The 17,307-nt window shown below is 44.1% G+C and overlaps 1 protein-coding gene across 6 annotated transcripts in view; it reads right to left on the bottom strand.

Moving 5' to 3' along the window:
- RIN2 (Ras and Rab interactor 2) overlaps positions 1 to 17,307 on the bottom strand; it is a 224,529-nt gene that overhangs the window by 107,839 nt on the left and 99,383 nt on the right. For 3 of the 6 annotated variants that reach the window (XM_053890463.1, XM_053890465.1, XM_019462404.2), the window contains exon 2: positions 1,169 to 1,261. In XM_053890463.1, coding sequence (XP_053746438.1) covers positions 1,169 to 1,261 — 93 coding nt within the window. Of the gene's footprint in view, positions 1 to 1,168; positions 1,262 to 1,474; positions 1,498 to 4,240; positions 4,541 to 4,852; positions 4,953 to 17,307 lie in introns of those variants that run through there. The other 3 variants (XM_019462405.2, XM_019462402.2, XM_019462406.2) reach the window with 3 other exon arrangements.

The raw sequence follows: 17,307 nt of genomic DNA, 5'->3' as shown, positions 1-17,307 counted from the left end.
TTATGCCACATACTCTGCTGAAATCCGATCAATTCTCTGCCTTGGAAAATACAGCTTAAGGGACCCAAGCCCAGACCTCTGAACCCTATGAAGATGTCTCCCATCCTCCCACTTGTACACCACTGGGTCTGTGTCCTGGTGACGTCCTTCCTTACTGTGGTTGGCTTGTTGAATTTAGCTTTGCTGTATCAACAAGGCTCTTCTGATAGATTTTTATGGAGTCCAAAATTGACACAGTAAATCAGGTTTAGTCTTTTGCAAATGGGAAGCATATACATGCAAGTTAATACACACTTGCAACCCATCAAGATGGGAGAATTAGTAAACATTGTCCGTTTTCCTCGGTAATTAGGAGGCTCCTGTGTTATTCCTCCTTTGAGGAAAAAGGATGTTTGAACACTTTCCTATGACAGATTTCAAATGCACATTTTACCTCCGTTTTTCTACTCCTTTACATGATCTTGTTTTTTATACAAAGCAAAAGCCATAAGAAGGAAATGAATTCCCAAGTGCAAATTTGAAATGACCACCAAGTCTTAATTTACAACATACACACAGAGTATATAAAATACCCATTTAGAATCTTATTAAACTAGCAAGGTAATTTCAACCCATTAACAACTATATGCATATGGAGAGTGGCACAGTTTTAATCATGCCTTGGTTCTCTCTTGCCTGATCATAAGAGGCCTCTAGGTATTTGATAAAATACACCAGCAAATAACAATCAGTCTAGGATGAGACCCAGGAATCTGTTTTTTGTTGTTGTTGTTGTTGTTGTTCTTTAAAGAGGACCTACGTGATTCATACAGTCAAGTAAAGTGCAAAACACACTTGCCTACAGCATCGATTGACTGGAATGCAAAATCCAGCTTCTATCATAAAACCATCCAGTTGAAAAAGGAACAGATAAAGATTGCCTCAACTGTTTTATACAAGGTTGCATCTCGCAGGCCCTAGATCCCGGGCCTGTCTGGAATCACTAGGTCACAAAAACTCCAACCTACTGTAAACCCAGTAACAGCTTGCAGCTGGGATCAGGCAAGCCTCCCCCCCGCCCACCCCTCCAGAGCTGGCTCAGAACAGGGTTCACTCCACAGCTCCTCAAGCAGCCCAGCAAAGTGAGAAAGCCTGCCCATTAGAAATCCCAATCAAGGCTTCCTTTTACCTTAAAGAAACTTCCTCGCTTGTCCAGACTGCGGGCACCCATGGTCCAAGCTGACATCTCCCCCAGCGATGCTCTATTGCACGCCCGGGACTCCTGAAGGTAGAGATATTTTTAATGGTTAGTCCAGCCTGTAGGAAATTCCTTTCTAAGCCACAGAACACTCACAACAACAGTCCTGCCAAGATCTTTTTCCGTCAACAACACAGTGCCATTTATTTCCCACCAAAGCCCTTCCATCCCCTTTCAGGCTGATTTCCTGCTCCAGACAGCTCAGTTCCTAGTCTGTGCCCCACCTCACTGCCCCACCTCCTGTTTCTCCAGCTGACGCAGAAGGTCTCTGGGACTGCGGAAAGTATAATGATTGCTTTGTATGTTTGCTTGACCTCATGCTCAAGTCCTAAAGGGACCGATATTAGATGTCACCGTAATCTGCTCTGAAGTTTATGGACTTAATGTGGCTGAACACAGAGGGACAGCAGAAGAATGAGGCCCTGCATGTCCCAGGAAATCCTGCCGGAATGAGATGAGGTCATCATCAGCTCTGCTAGCCCTCTCCCCCAGGCAAGGTCAACACAAGGGCACTGGGAATAAATCCCTCTTTTTTCTCCTTAGAAATCAAAGTTTGAGATGAAATCCTACGTCCCTGTTTACAGAGATAAGTTTGTATAAGAAACAACACGGAAACAGCTCCATGATAACCCAAGGGGAGGGGGGCAGTGCACTTCGGAATGCAGAGAAAAATTTAAAGGCATGATATGATTCTGAATCATAACTGTGGTCATTTCAGCTTGGAATTTCCCTCACTTGAGCATCAAAACTCGATAATCTTCCCTCTTGGCTACAAAGCCTTCAGTGTCCACTCCTAAGTAAAACACACGCACACCCAGGCAACTGGCCTTACCCCAGCCAGCGTGCAGTGCAGACCTGGGGAGGGGGGCATCCCTAAACCTTCCTTACCCAGGGAGGCTGGGCCAGGAGCAAGTATAAAACTGTTCTCCTGCTCACAATCTCTTCTGTTTGCCATGACATGCTCAAGACGAAGCTCGTCCTGACCATCACCAACATGGTACAAGGACAATAAAGTGAAAACAGGTCATGCCACATTAAGGAATATTAAAGGGGGTTGAGCTGCAGGGGTGGGGTCGGGAGGCACCAAAGCCAAAGCCACAGTAGCTGCTGCCAATTTGCAAAAGCAATTTCATTATTGCCGGGGGGGGGGGGGGGGGGTGGGGGGGTGGGCAGAGAGCCAATAGCACCAAAGGGACATTTCAACAAGTGGAAAAGCATAATTACTTAGCAGAGAGCTACATGTGCATTAGCGAAGAACACTTTTTGGCAAGAGGCTCATTTTGGCCTCAAGATTTGCCTCTATGTTCACATTCATAGGGGACTCCGTTGATCTGTAGAATCTCATCTATAGGAAGACAGTAACGCAGTGCTACCCATCCCTCCTTCGGGAACCCTTGCCAATTTAGTCCTTCCTCCATGGCTCCCTCTCTGTAAAGGTTCAGAGGTGACTTCCCTGTGTTGCTTTCCACTTGCTGGGATGGAGCTGAGCATTCCAAAACCTCCCGAGAAGACGGGAGCTCTCCTTTGCAATTCTGTTGACTCTGGATCTTCAGGTTGTCAGGCTCAGCAGCTGAACGGAACCCCAGCTCCAAGGCCTTTGAAGTTCATCACTTACTAGCAAAGTCCACAGATTGGAGCGACTCCAGAATGAAAACACAGGGCTGTGTTCAGAACTAAGAGGAGACAGGGAGCCACACCGTAACCCTGGGGAGCACATGATTAACTGTTTCCATGCAGAAGCACACACATAAAGAAAGAACACTTCCTGAAACCAAGCCTAATGTGCAATTCTTTTCCTTTCAGACGTTTTCTAGGCGAGGGATTTGACATCATGCAGCAGTTAAGGAGCTGCTGGCAAGAGCCAAGACTTCATTCCTCATGCAGATCGAAGTCTCTTTGTTCTGTTCCTAAGATTTCCATAGACAAACCCCTTCTGATGAGCCACGACAGGCAGAGCATTTCGCCTATAGCCAGGGAGCAGTCTGGATTCCAGAAGTTTACTAGTTTAATTAGCTGCCTGAAAATTGCATGCATGCACTTCAACCTCAAGCGGTCCTCAGGGAACCATCCAGTGTAGATTCCATGCGTGCCAGGCAGGCAGACCTATCACATTTCTTCAGGAAAATGCAGGTTGCCTCTCTCCTTCTTCAAAAGGCTGCTCCAGGAGGAAGATGACAGCAGGTGATAAGAGCAGGCTGCCAAGCACGACCACGGGTCCTTCCAGTTGAATGAAATCCAAGCGGACAGCAGCACATCATAGATTATTCTCATTGAAAAAAAAAAAAAACAACTATATATATATATATATATATATATATATATATATATATATAGTTCTTAAGATCCCCCCAAAAGTTCTGGTTTAAGTTCCTTACCATTGTAACAAGTTTCCTTCCCAAACCATAACCTCTAAGACTTTAACTCAATAAGGACAGATTGTAATACAATTTAAAATGGATAACTTCTTTCCATTCATGGCTCCTCACCCCTCCCTACCCCAAGGGGTTACACTAGCAGTTCCGTCCTAAAACCATTCCAGTAACATGCTGGACTGAAACAAAAAAGGTGCAGTAGTTTGAGAGGTTGTAAAATTCCTCCACATTTATACATTGAGAGCTTGCTCCTTTCCTGATTTCCCTGAAGGTAAAGCGGATTCTTGAAAAATGAGCCCATCGCATCCAGTGGATCTTTCCAGATGCTAACTAAAAGCTAGAAAAAAATAAATTAAAAAAAAAGATAGTGGGGAGTGGGGTGGGGTGGGGAAAAGCCCTAGTGGGACATTTGGGAGCTGCCAAGGCTTTTCAATAACACCACTAGAGGAATGTAAACGAAGCCGGCTGCTCCAGTCAGCTAAGGGACAAAGACAGGAAGTGAGTATTCCTCTCTCACACAAACACCAGGCTCTGCCACTGGAGAATAAACCTAGCCGTGGCTTCTCAGGTGGCCCCAAGAGCCACTGCTGAGGTGAAGGTCTGTTCTGAATTTTCAGCGTAAAGGACTCACTGAGTGGTCAGTCCAGGCTCCAGGCTCACTGTCCAGCTCGTTCAACTGAGAGCCACTGAGGACAGGTACTGAGGCACCACTGCCCGGACCCTGGCTGAAGACTGGCTGCAGGGAGAGAGACACTGAGTGCCCAGCTTCCAGGCCACTGATCAGTGGGGCTTGGTTGAGCCACTGGCACTCTCGCAGCTTTTGCTCTACTTGGCCACAGGCCAGATCTTGGCAAGATGGAGGGTCCGAGATGGAGGCTCCTTCCTCCCCTTCCCCCCTACCCTGTCCCCCCTCCATTTATTTAGTCAAACTACCCTTCCTATTTGTTTGCTTCAGGTCACAAGTGCAGACCCACAGGAGAAGCAGAAGGACACTTACACGGGCACCCACTACTCACAAGTCCAATTTACAAGAGACTTCGCTTATTCAAGGCATGGGTTCTCAACACCGAGCTGCTACGACAGTTAGTTAGCCACAAAAGCCTTCTAATCACTACCTCTCTTCCTCTCCTTTCTGGCAGCTGAATGAGACAAGGCGAAGTGGACTTCAGCTCTTAGTAAACAAGATCTCGTTATTATAATTATTTTACAGCCAAACTGACTGAAGAAGGAGAAAATGACTCACCCCTGGGGACCTGTCAGGTCAAGGCCAATCCTGAGAAATGCACGTCACCTTTTTGCTGGTTCTTTAAGTGGCTCCAATGACGGCAGGTCTGTCTTTTGAATGCTTTTCCTCTTTACTAAGAGGTAAAAGCCAGTGGGGCGGCTCTGTGTCTGGATCCAGGGAAAGTCTCTGAATATTTCCATAATTATCTTTGTATTACCAGGGATTTTACAAGCTGGACAGAAAAAGTCGATTCCAGGCTCTGGCTTGACAATTCAAATTACATGAATTTTTAAAATTTTTTTCTTTAAGCATTTTGTATCACTGTCCAGCACTGATTTTCCCTCAGTTGATAGTGAATGTTTTTTTTTTCTCTTAAGTTTTAAGATTATGCAATTTTTTCATTGAAAAGAGAAACTAGTTTATTGGAAGAAATGAGAAGCAAAGAACTGTATTCCCAGCCCTCTTACTAATAAGTGTATTTTTAAATAGAATTGGAAACAACATTCAGTACCTCAATTTTCCCAGGAGTAATTTCCCAGGACCATCAAATAATTTTTTTTTTTTTAATCAAGGAGCATTTCTGCCACTCCTAGGACCGGCCCGACAATTGGGTTAATTGCACTGGAGGTCCACCCCTTGCATCCTTGGAAAACTGGTGCCTCCCAGAGACTCTCGCCATATCCACGCTGCATTAGCTTTGCTGGTGTGAGAGATAAGCCTAGGAATCCCCCGGGCTTACACCAATGGGTTAACAAAGCATAAAGAAATACAAAGCCATAAAATGCTCACACCCAAGTTTGGGTAAACCAGACTGGCACCCCAAGAATAGGGGGGTGCAAAGACACCCCAAGAATAGGGAGGTGCAAAGGCACCCCAAAATAGAGAGGGGGTGCAGAACCCCCAAAATAGAGAGGGAGAGGCAAAGGCCTAAAATAGGAACAGGCGCAAATGTGCCCAATACATAGGTATATGAAATAAACAAGATTAGATATTCAGGGGGAAGCACCCCCAATTTAGTACTGTAGCAGAAAAGCTGCTTTCACGGGAGGATAGAGCCAGGTTAGGTAAACTGGTGAATTGGACTATGGATGGCTGCGCTGCAGGCAAAGCAGAGATGGTTAAAAAAAGAAAAGGTGCCTTGTCAACCCTCAGGTTATTTCCCCTGTCTGTCTGGTCCCTAGGCTAGCTAAGATAAACAGAGGTGCTGCCTAATGTCCGCTGTAAACAACTCTCCTCCCGACTGCCTGGCGCCCAGATTTCCTTTTGTATTAACCCAACCCCCTAACCCCGAATATCCTCAAGACCCCCTTTCCCTCAGATCCACAAGTTAATGTTCACAAATTCATTGTCCCTTTGTGCACGTCCATCACCATGTTTGTAAGCCTTCTGATCCTAATAAAAATGGGGCAAGGACCCTTATTTGGGGCTCTTGTCTTTTCCCGGACATTACCATCTCTCGCTTTCAATCCTGCGTCCCGCTCTTTTGCTAGACAAGAGAGAACGTTAGACCCAGAGTCTACGACATGCTGGTGCCCCCATGGTGAAGGTGTGAACACTTCCACCAAGGGCAATGCACGCCACCTTGGGCAACAGGCGGGAAGCTCAGCTGTCAAGAAACTCCTCCTTTTCTTGGATGGGAAACTGCCTCTGTCACCTCCCACCCATCACCCTCATTTTACTCCTTGGGCCATTCAAGGATTAGCTTCCTGCTTCTCCAGCTTGCATTTCCCTACAGACATCCCTATTTTTTCCCTAGGTAACCACTTCTCTTAAGCATGGCTCAGTCCTCAAGGCTGGTGCACTCTGCCCACCTGGAAACATGGCTGTGAAGGGAGAGAGGGTGGCTACCTCCCAGGCCAGTCTCTTTTAACATTTCAAAAGTATGTGTCTTGGGGCACCTGGGTGGCTCAGCCAGTTAAGCAACCAACTTCAGCTCAGGTCATGATCTCAAGGTTCATGGGTTCAAGCCCCACATCTGGCTCTGTGTTGACAGTTCAGCGCCTGGAGCCTGCTTCAGATTCTATGTCTCCCTCTCTCTCTATCCCTCTCCCCTCTCCCCTTGTGCTCTCTCTCTCTCTCAAAAATAAACTTGAAAAAAAATTTTTTTTAAAAAGTATGTGTCTTCTCAGCCTCCTTACTTGAAAAGCTCCACATGTTAAGTGGTAACACCCTGCAGTGATTTCACACCTACAATGAGGAAGCCTTGTAAGCTGCATTAGCTCCTAAGACAAAGGAGGCCATGGACAGGGAGCCACACACTCCAGGTCTTCCTCAGGGTTTACCTGTCAACCTGTGAGCACCTGAGCTTAGACCTTTCTTTTCTAAGCCTCTCTGGCCATGATGCTAAAAAGTATATGGTGGTGAATTTTGTGTAGGTGGTTAATTTTAATTTGATAACCTGACAGCTCTTGAATTGAGTCAACACTGCAGATACAATAGATTAAGTGATACACTTTTTAAAAAATTTTGAATTAACTCTCTCCAGAGATGCTGAGTCAAGAATCTATGGCCATGTCATTTATTAGAGGTGCCTTTAAGAAACACTGGTTGGGGAGGGGAAGTGATATGGGGAAGAAGGGCAGCCAATACAAAGTGCATGACCAACTACTGGGCAACTGGACTTCAACTCTTCTGGGGAGCTCTGGAAGTCAGTATAGACCATGCCCCAGAGTAGTTCCAACAGAAGCACAAGGGAGCTGAGGAAATGTCCAACTGCCCGCAGGAAGCCTTAATTCACCAGCATTTCCATCATGCCACTAGTGTGTGTAGAATGGGCTCCAGTGGCCAAAGAGAGCCTTAGGCAAAGTTGGCAGTGGAAAATCAGGCCAGCACCCATGGAAATGTTAAGTACCCAAGGGATTTGGGAAGGGCTTGACAGCGGCTGCTACAACTGGCAACTTTTTAAAAATCAGGACATTTTGCATAAAACGTAGATATGTAGCTTCTCTGGTCACACCGGGCTATCATTCCAGCATAACCCAAACTGGTTGACTCTGAGTGTTCTCTTCAGATGAGATATAAGCTCTTCCAGTTCACCAGTGCCCATGGATCTGCTCACGTCATTCAGATACCCTGCTTGAGCCACCCACACCCCTTGTAGAACACCTGCCCTGCCCACGTTGTGCCTGATATGCAACGTGAGTGATTCTGCCCATGCCATCCCCTTAGCTGATTGGACCAGCAAAGTTAAAATTGACCATTCTAAGATGAAGTAGAATCCTCTACTTCAAGATTTTGAGCTGAGAGTCACAAGGTAGGTGCTCATGCCTGAGATCTGGTTTTGGAGCCATATGGGAAACTTGATAGAAATAATGAAAATAATTTATGGGAAACATACATCCTGAGTGAGCAGATACGAGGGGCTACTGGTCCACAGTGAGCCAGGAGGGGTGAATGCACATGTGTAAAGGAGCATCTTGAGTCTTGGCCTCAGACCGCTGGCCTTAGAGCTTCCACCAGGCCAAGGTTCAACTCATCTTGTATCCTGACAATATATATTCCTTTTTTTTTTTCTTTTAGTAGTTTGGGTGGATTTATGTTCCTTTCCATCAAATATGTTTTGACCAGCATGCTTCAGAAAGACAATCACGAGTTCTCAGAAGCAAGTATAGTTTTAAAATATTTTTTAGCATCTTACCAAATGTTTAATTCAAAGATCTTGGAATAAAGCACACGCCGACAAAGACAAACTCCTGTCAAACCACAGCAGAACTTAATGATGTCACATCTGATGGGGATTGATTTTTTTTATGTTTATTTTTTTTATTTTTTGAGAGAGAGAGAGAGAGAGAGAGAGAGAGAGAGAGAGAGACAGAGCACGAGTGGGGCAGGGGCAGAGAGAGAGGGAGGCACAGAATCCAGAGCAGGCTCCAGGCTCTGAGCTGTCAGCACAGAGCCTGACGTGGGGTTCAAACCCATGAACCACGAGATCATGACCTGAGCCAAAGTCAGACACTTAACCAACGGAGCTACCCAGGTGACCCAATGGGGATTTTTTATATGAATATAGGAGAGGGACACCTTTGGCCATCTAAAGGAAGATGCTTCAATTTCGGGGTGAAAAGGACAAACAAAAGGTACATTTCTACTTCTTTCATCAACACTGCAAAGTTGCATGGAAGCTTTGCTGGGTGTTTACCTCTATTTTTTTTTAATTTATGTTCCTCAGTTGAATAAAATGGAATGGATGCAGCTTTCTGCTCATGAGAGAGAGTTGTGGATTGTTGTAAAGATGTTTTTACCCTGTTATTTTAATCCAGACTTTGTGTCTTCAAGGAAGTTTTAACTCAATGTTTAACACACACAAATATTTCCATTGGAATTATACCAATATTGATCATTTTCACGGAGAAAATATTTTCTGGAGCATACTTCGTTAAACCATCTCAAGTCCTTGGTTAGTTTCTTACACAGTGCAGTTAAACTGTTTTCAAACTTTCTTTAGTTCTTTTTAATTTTGTACCTTTTTTCTTTCCGGATGTAAGAATTTAAAGCTAGTAAATATTATATGTTTTGTTCCAAAGATTTATCATCTTAGTTTTTATGCCTGGATCTATGACCCATCTGAAATTAATTTTTGTGTACGGCTTGAGGTAAGGGGTTGGGAGTCTTTATTTCTCCATACAGATACACATTTAATTTTAATTTTAATTTTAAAGAAAATAGTTTTTAGAGATGAATTCTGCTCTTTGTAAACTTTACATCAAAGATGTGATTGAGTAAACAGAATTTTGTCTTCATGAAACTACTGTGTAACATTCCTGCCCTGTAAGGTGGTGGTAATTGTTTTCATTATTTCTATCAAGTACTAAATTTTCCGTATTAAATTTTGACTATACTTTCTGCAAGATTATTTGATGAGTCTGCACATTTTTAGACAATAAAGTTTTCTTCTGCCAGTGCAATTTTTCTCAGACCAAGGTTTTTTCTTTCCACTTTCAAAAATTCCAAACAAATGCAATTCACCAGTCAGGTTTGGATCAATCACAAATGATGTTCAGTGAGGCTTCACCTATTTCATTATGAATTGGTTACAATACTGATATTTTGTATTTCTTAGATAATCAGTGAGAAAAGTGGAAGCAATAATCCTCAGGCACTCATGGAATACTCTGTTGCTCCGCAATTGACTACTGTCATTCCAAACTCAATGTTCTTTATTCTTCTAATATGTTTTGTTTTGTTCACTAGCAGCTTCCGTGGTTAGGGGACCAAAGAGAAGAACATACACACAGTCTAAATGGTTACATAATGTCCTCTTTAAGAAAGTAGTCTCGGGGGCACCTGGGTGGCTCAGTTGGTTAAGCTTCCGACTTCAGCTCAGGTCATGATCTCGCGGTTTGTGAGTTCGAAGCCTGCGTCAGGCTCTGTGCTGACAGCTCAGAGCCTGGAGCCTGCTTCGGATTCTGTGTCTCCCTCTCTCTCTGTGCCTCCCCAGCTCACACTCTGTCTCTCTCTCTCTCTCAAAAATAAATAAACATCATGAAAAGATGCTCAGTGTCACTCCTCATCAGGGAAATACAAATCAAAACCACACTGAGATACCACCTTACGCCGGTCAGAGAAACTAAAATGAACAAATCAGAAGATTGTAGATGCTGGAGAGGATGTGGAGAAATGGGAACCCTCTCGCACTGTTGGTGGGAATGCAAACTGGTGCAGCCACTCTGGAAAACAGTGTGGAGGTTCCTCAAAAAATTAAAACTAGATTACCCTATGACCCAGCAATAGCACTGCTAGGAATTTACCCAACGGATATAGCAGTGCTGATGCACAGGGGCACTTGTACCCCAATGTTTATAACAGTACTTTCAACAATAGCCAAATTATGCAAAGAGCCTAAATGTCCATCAACTGATGAATGGATAAAGAAATTGTGGTTTATATACACAATGGAATACTACTTGGCAATGAGAAAGAATGAAATCTGGCCTTTTGTAGCAACGTGGATGGAACTGGAGAGTGTTATGCTAAGTGAAATAAGTCATACAGAGAAAGACAGATACCATATGTTTTCACTCTTATGTGGATCCTGAGAAACTTAACAGAAGACCATGGGGGAGGAGAAAGGGAAAAAAAAAAGTTAGAGAGGGAGAGAGACAAACAATAAGAGATTCTTAAAAACTGAGAACAAACTGAGGGTTGATGGGGGTGGGGGAGAGGAGAAAGTGGGTGATGGGCATTGAGGAGGGCACCTGTTGGGAAGACTACTGGGTGTGGTATGGAAACGAATTTGACAATAAATTATATTTAATATAAAAAATTTTTTAAAAGAAAGTAAGTCTCATCTTGTGTTCTTGTCACAATAAAATAAAATAGTCCTAGATTAAAACGTCATGACAACCACCTCTGAAGCACAAAAAGTGGGACACCATCCCTACAGAGATTAAACTAGCCCCTAGGGAATAATTGCCTAGAATTTCATGTACTAATTTGCTTCTTTTCCCTTCATTTTGATCCTGTATGTGTGACATCTTTCCAAATTTTCCACTTCACCATTAGGATATCTACCTTCCCTTTAAACAGTGATGTGCTAGAAAATACTTAACAACTGGCTTTCTGGGGAATAAAAGCCCCAAATTTTAGCAGTTGCCTATTTTATGGGATAAATACTCTCATCATGAATAATTTCAGGCTACCAACAGGACATCAACATATTTGCAAAATTGATGAAAATCTAACTATCAGCTCTACTGAGTGAGGGTAGGGGTGACTCCAGTTCATGACTCATTTAATCTACCCATTCAAAACCCCAGCGTCTCTGAAGAGGTTGCTTTGATTTGATTCTTTTTACACCGAGGTAATACAAGATAGCAAAGTAAGAAACTAGATCTCTAGACTGAAAGCAATGCTTTAGCCATGAAACCACATTATTTGTTCCTAGTAAGACCTGAAATATGTTTGGCTATCATCTCAACCAAGTTGAGTGATCCCATCAGGAAAACCTGAAGGAAGCCACATGTTCAGTCTATTATTTGAGACTCCGTAGGTTCTATTTCTTTACAGGTTGAAGAGGAGGAGAAGAAAAGATCTTCCTTTTGCCCATCAGACATTGGGGATCCCATCTGCCTTATTCAGAGGAGTAGCTCCAATACTCAACACAGTGCCTGGCACATCTGTGCTCAATAAGTGTCTCTGGGATAAGTAAGTGCATGAGATTTTACAGAGAAGGCATCAAGGCTGAAAGGAAGGGCTTTTAAGGAATGGCTTCATCAAAAGTGTAAGATAATAGGAAGAACTATAACTTCGAGAATGACAAAATAAGATATAAACTTCAAGAATGACAAGAACTGTAACTTTGAGAATAACAAGATAGCTTGCTGTCAATCCACATAACATGCTGGGAAAAAACATTCTTTATACCACTTTGAAACACAAGGACGTTTAATCCACATTTTCTTTCTGCTGTTGGATTTCTCCTATAGGGTCTATGATCTGGAGGCCTTTCCTCTCTATCATATAGAGACTCACTTTGTTCTCTGCAATTACCTAGCCAATCATGTTTCTTGGCTCTTTCATTTTTGCACAAATCAGAATTCTAGAGGTCTCCAGGTGTGTGTCCACACCATTGTATCTTCATTGGAGACCACAAAACAAAAAATTCACCAGAACAGATGCAAAACTCCCAATGAAATATAACTGGCTGAGCAAATGAACTTCTCTGTGTTTGTGCATGTACCTACATCCATGTGTTATGGGGATTAGAGTCTGAAAATTCCCATCCTTGCTTTTAAGTGCATTGGAGAACAGTTGAGCCTCCTCTGGAGAATATTATCCTTCTATGCTTGCAGATTCCATGTGGGATGGTCAGCAGAAGCACAACATCCAATATCAAAATAAAAAAAAATACCACAACACCTCTATACATTGTGAATGCCCAATTACCATGTATGAATACCATCTTACAGCCACTATCCAGAAATTATCAAGGATGATGCATAAAGAAACAGCTGCTCTCCAAAATAGTTAATATTTTATGTGTCTACAAAAGAGTTGTGGAAACTCACATAAGCTCTCATAGTAAGGCTGTCAATGATATCTGTTGCCATCACCAATGAGGTGGTTTGTGTCAGAAAACAGTGCCTTTGCAGTTCAGGCATGTTTTAGTCTCTCTTGGTTGACCAACAGCATTCATGTCTTTTGCTGGGAGAGACAAGTACATATGACTGGGGCATTTTACAAATCCAATCTCATATTACTACCAAACTACCAAGTAGTTTCTGCTAGGCTCTGCAGGCTCCCTTTGAAACACAGGGTTTTCCTCACTATGGTCTACCCAAATCCTATCCTCTTGTGCAGGTGTCTGACCCATGCTTATGGCAGCCATGGTTATTATGGGGGCCAAGAGGGGAAGGGAAGCAGTTGGATTTCCCCTTTTCCATTGGGAGTATTTGAGGGTTGGCTCATCTGAGGGAGACTGCTTTGGGTCATAATAATGATGATCTTGGAGTCAGACTTCTAGAAAAAGAAGATCAAAGGATGCAGGGTCAAATAAGCCTGTGGATCCACCTTAGTGGATAGTGGAGGCACTGAGCCATTGACCTTGTCTGGACTCTCATGCCTCACAAGGGGATGCTAGGTAGGCATGAATACTTTCAGGGCCTGGGGCAAGAAGACAAATGGAGGCTGACATTATTTATGTCTGAATTTTTTTTAATTATAAATCAAGATTACAAACTGTGTTCTATTCTCTTACCAAGACAAACTGTGTTCTATTCTCTTTCCAAGGACTTGGAAGGTCAGGTTTCCATTTAAAATTTTCACTCTTGGGCCACCTGCGTGGCTCAGTCAGTTAAGCATCTGACTTCAGCTCAGGTCTTGATCTCACGGTCTGTGGGCTCGAGCCCTGCATCAGGCCCTGTGCTGACAGCTCAGAGCCTGGAACCTGCTTAGGATTCTGTGTCTCCCTCTCTCTCTGCCTCTCCCCTGCTCTTGCTCTGTCTCTCTTTCATTCTCTTTCTCTCTCTTTTTAAAGTGTTTATTTATTTTGAGAGAGAGAGAGAGTATGTGCATGCACAAGTGGAGGAGGGGCAGAGAAGGAGGGAGAGAGGAATCCCTTTTCACTCTGTCAAAAATAAATAAACATTAAAAAAAGTGTCTAAATATTCAGACTCTTCAGTGTTCTGCGCTGAACGGGACACATGGGGCATCCAGAACCTATCCCATGGCTTGTCACTCTACTCTTCTGTCTTGACAGCTCTGTGGACACCCCAGCCTTCCTGTCCAACTGTCACCTCGGATTCCGCCCACAAAACTTCCAGCCTGTGTGGGCTATGCCACCAGGCCTGGGGTATGTGGGCAGGGATTCCAGAGTGCTGTGCATCTGGAACAATAAGGGAAGAGAAATGCAGGGTCCAGAATGGCATAACCCCTGCCTCCATGGACCTCCTCTTCCATGGGGAGTGATGAGGCTGAGTGGGATGAAGTACATAGCCCAGGGCAGTGGCCTCTCTTGCCTAGGTCTTAGGGCAGGTTGGATCCTCTTAGGGCCCATGAGAGAATAGACAAAGGTTCCACTACTGGTTTGGTTTTCTCCCATCCTCACCTGGACTTGGTTTGCAGAAGTGTAAGGTTCAGTCCCAAGTGGCCCTAGTTATACCCTGGTGGTACTGGGGAAGAGAGACAGGCTTGGATCCAACAGCCCTAAGACGTCCTAATTCCTCTCGAGCTCTTAATTCCAGTTCAAGAGGCCATGCTCTCTCCTTAAAAGCATTCTGGCTATTGTACTCCTTCCTCCACCTTCTCTCCTCCTTTGGCTCTTCGAAAACACTACAGCCCCTCACTCTGGGTCTGCCGTCTTGGACTCCTCCTCCAATCCTATCTCAATCCTAAACCAGCTGCCTTTACCCTGCCAGCACCATCATCTTAGAGGTCAAAACACACTGAGTAAGCACTGAAAAACACTTCAGCCCTGTGTCTTAGATCAAGCCCCCAAATGCATGCTTGTTTTAGGTCTGAGGATATATTATGACCTTCTCCAATCAGCTTCTACTGACCTCAAGTTACTGCAGATAATAGGAAACTGCATAACATGCCTTAGAATCACCCCAAAGCTGATTATCTTGGCAAAACAAGGTCTCCATCTTTTGGGTGTCTGTAATAGGTCTCCAGCAAAAAAAGGAGACTAGAGGTTAATGCTTTTATCTCCCCGAAGACCTTACCCTCTTGCTTATTACCCTTGAAGACTAAAAAGTATTTTTGTAAAAGTCAGGAAAGATAGTTTGTATCTGCTTCAATGCTGGGCCAAACCATCGTTCTCATAGTCTCCATTGGCCTAACCCAAATGGTAGGGTCTGGATATAACAGAGCTAATGCCCCATGATCATGGAGATAGTGACCCAGTTGGCATATGGCATTTTGATTTTCAAAAGGCTTTTACTTGTATATCCCTATTTTCTTTGCCTGTTAGAGCATCTTATGTTACATGGCATTTTTTTTGAAGTATTTATTTATTTATTATTTATTTTTGAAGGAGAGAGAGAGCAGGGGAGGGACAGAGAGAGAGAATCCCAAGCAGGCTCCACACTGTCAGTATAGAGCCAGATACAGGGCTCGAACTCACATACCATGAGACCATGACCTGAGCGGAAAAGAAGAGTCAGATGCTTAAGTGACTGAGCTACCCAGGCACCCTAAATGGCACTTCTATGTACAAATGTGAGGCTCCCCTACAGCTGGAAGGTTCTATTTTTTTAATGTTTATTTATTTTTGAGAGAGAAAGCTAGAGAGCAAGCAGGGGATGGGCAGAGAAAAAGGGAGACAGAATCCCAAGCAGGCTCCGTGCTGTCAGCACAGAACCTAATGTGGGGCTTGAACTCAAAAACCATGACATCATGACCTGAGCTGAAACCAAGAGAAGGATGCTTAAACGACTGAGCCACCCAGGTACCCCACTTCTATTTTTTTTAAGTTTATTTATTTATTTTGAGAGAGAAAGGGAAAGAGAGGGTGAGGAGCAGAGAGAGAGAGAGAGAGAGAGAGAGAGAGAGAGAGAGAGAATCCCAAGCAAACACCGCACCGGGTCTCAAATCCACGAATCGTGAGATCATGACCTGAGCCAAAACCAAAGCTTTCTCCAGGAACCAAAGGCTTTGTTTTCTCATTTAGGGCTTGAGTGTTTACTTTTCTTTCCTGCTCCCTGTTTCTGATTAATTTCTATCCCCTTTATTAGTTCAGGGAGGTGTACAAAGAGAGTAGACAGAAGTCAAATCATTCAGTTGGCAGACTTGTGCATGATTTCTGGATTGCAGCTATGTATTTCGTATGGTTCCAATTTAGAAACAAAACAAAGCAAAACAAAACCCAATCTTGAGTCTTCTTCCTGCTTTCCTACCTGTTTTTCTGAACTCCAAAATACTTGTCTACAAAAAAGTAAAGAAAGAATCACTCATTCTTGGTTTCTTTCTCTGAAATGCAGCTCTGAATATTGAATGCTGACTTTCCACTTAACATTCCTTTCCTCTGAAGTCCCCGCTCCCCTCTGCTAATGAGGGCACCAGGCTTGAAAACTTGCTTGACTCGACCCATCAATCACTGCACAGTTTTGCAGAGTCTTCTGGCCGAAACGGCTGTCATCTCCCTTCCCATTCTCCACAACCACTCAGACCTTGGGCGGCGGCAGCCTTAATGGTTTCAGCAGCTCCCTAATGTCTGTGCGCCCCCGCTGCTGCGTCTGCTCCAATTCACGCGGCCCAAACATGCCACACCAAAGGGACCGTCCTTTCCCAGCTTTCTGCTTCCCTGCTCGCAGCACAGTTTTTAGAATTGAATATCCATATTCCTGGTTAGGTATTCAGGGTCCCTTTTTGATCTGTTTCCAATCCAATTTTCCAATCTCAGCAGTGACATGTGTGTAGGTTGGCACTGCCCCCTCCAGAGCACAGATCTCAGAGATCCCACCCGAGTGGAGACAGAGAACATTCCTGACTAGTTTCGGCCTACCCTGGGTGAGTATTTTTCCAGGCATTCTGTCACTGCCCACCACACTGCCCAACCTAGACCAGTGAGCCGAAAGTGGCCTAAATTGGCAATCCCAGGTAGGTAAGATTCTGAAGCCACATCATGCACGGTGCACCGATACTCACCAGCAATAGTGACTTGCCTCACTTTGACCCTGCTCCCTTATCTGTCAGGTGGGAGAACTCCGAGGTGCCCGCTCTACACTGTTTCCCAGGACTATCTCATGAGATGGGGCTTCAGATGCCCCAGTGGGGGCTGGCTTATCAGTTAGTGGCTGCCTTTTCTTCTCACTTCCAAACCTGCCAACAGCATCCCCCTTACCTCCCAAAAAACTATTTGCACTTGAAGCCTTATCTCAGGGTCTGGGTACACACACCTAGTGTGGACAGCAGGATAATCATGGACAATCATGGACTGATGCAAACATGAACACACACACACACACACACACACACACACCACGCAGACAAAAAACATGCACACATTTGCTAAATAACACACTTTAAGGACTGCT

The sequence above is a fragment of the Panthera pardus genome, unplaced genomic scaffold (genome assembly GCF_024362965.1).
Source record: "Panthera pardus isolate Hobbes unplaced genomic scaffold, ASM2436296v1 HiC_scaffold_25, whole genome shotgun sequence".
NCBI lineage: Eukaryota > Metazoa > Chordata > Mammalia > Carnivora > Felidae > Panthera > Panthera pardus.
Note: the sequence above shows the minus strand (reverse complement) of the source record. Positions and strands in the feature narration are given on the sequence as shown.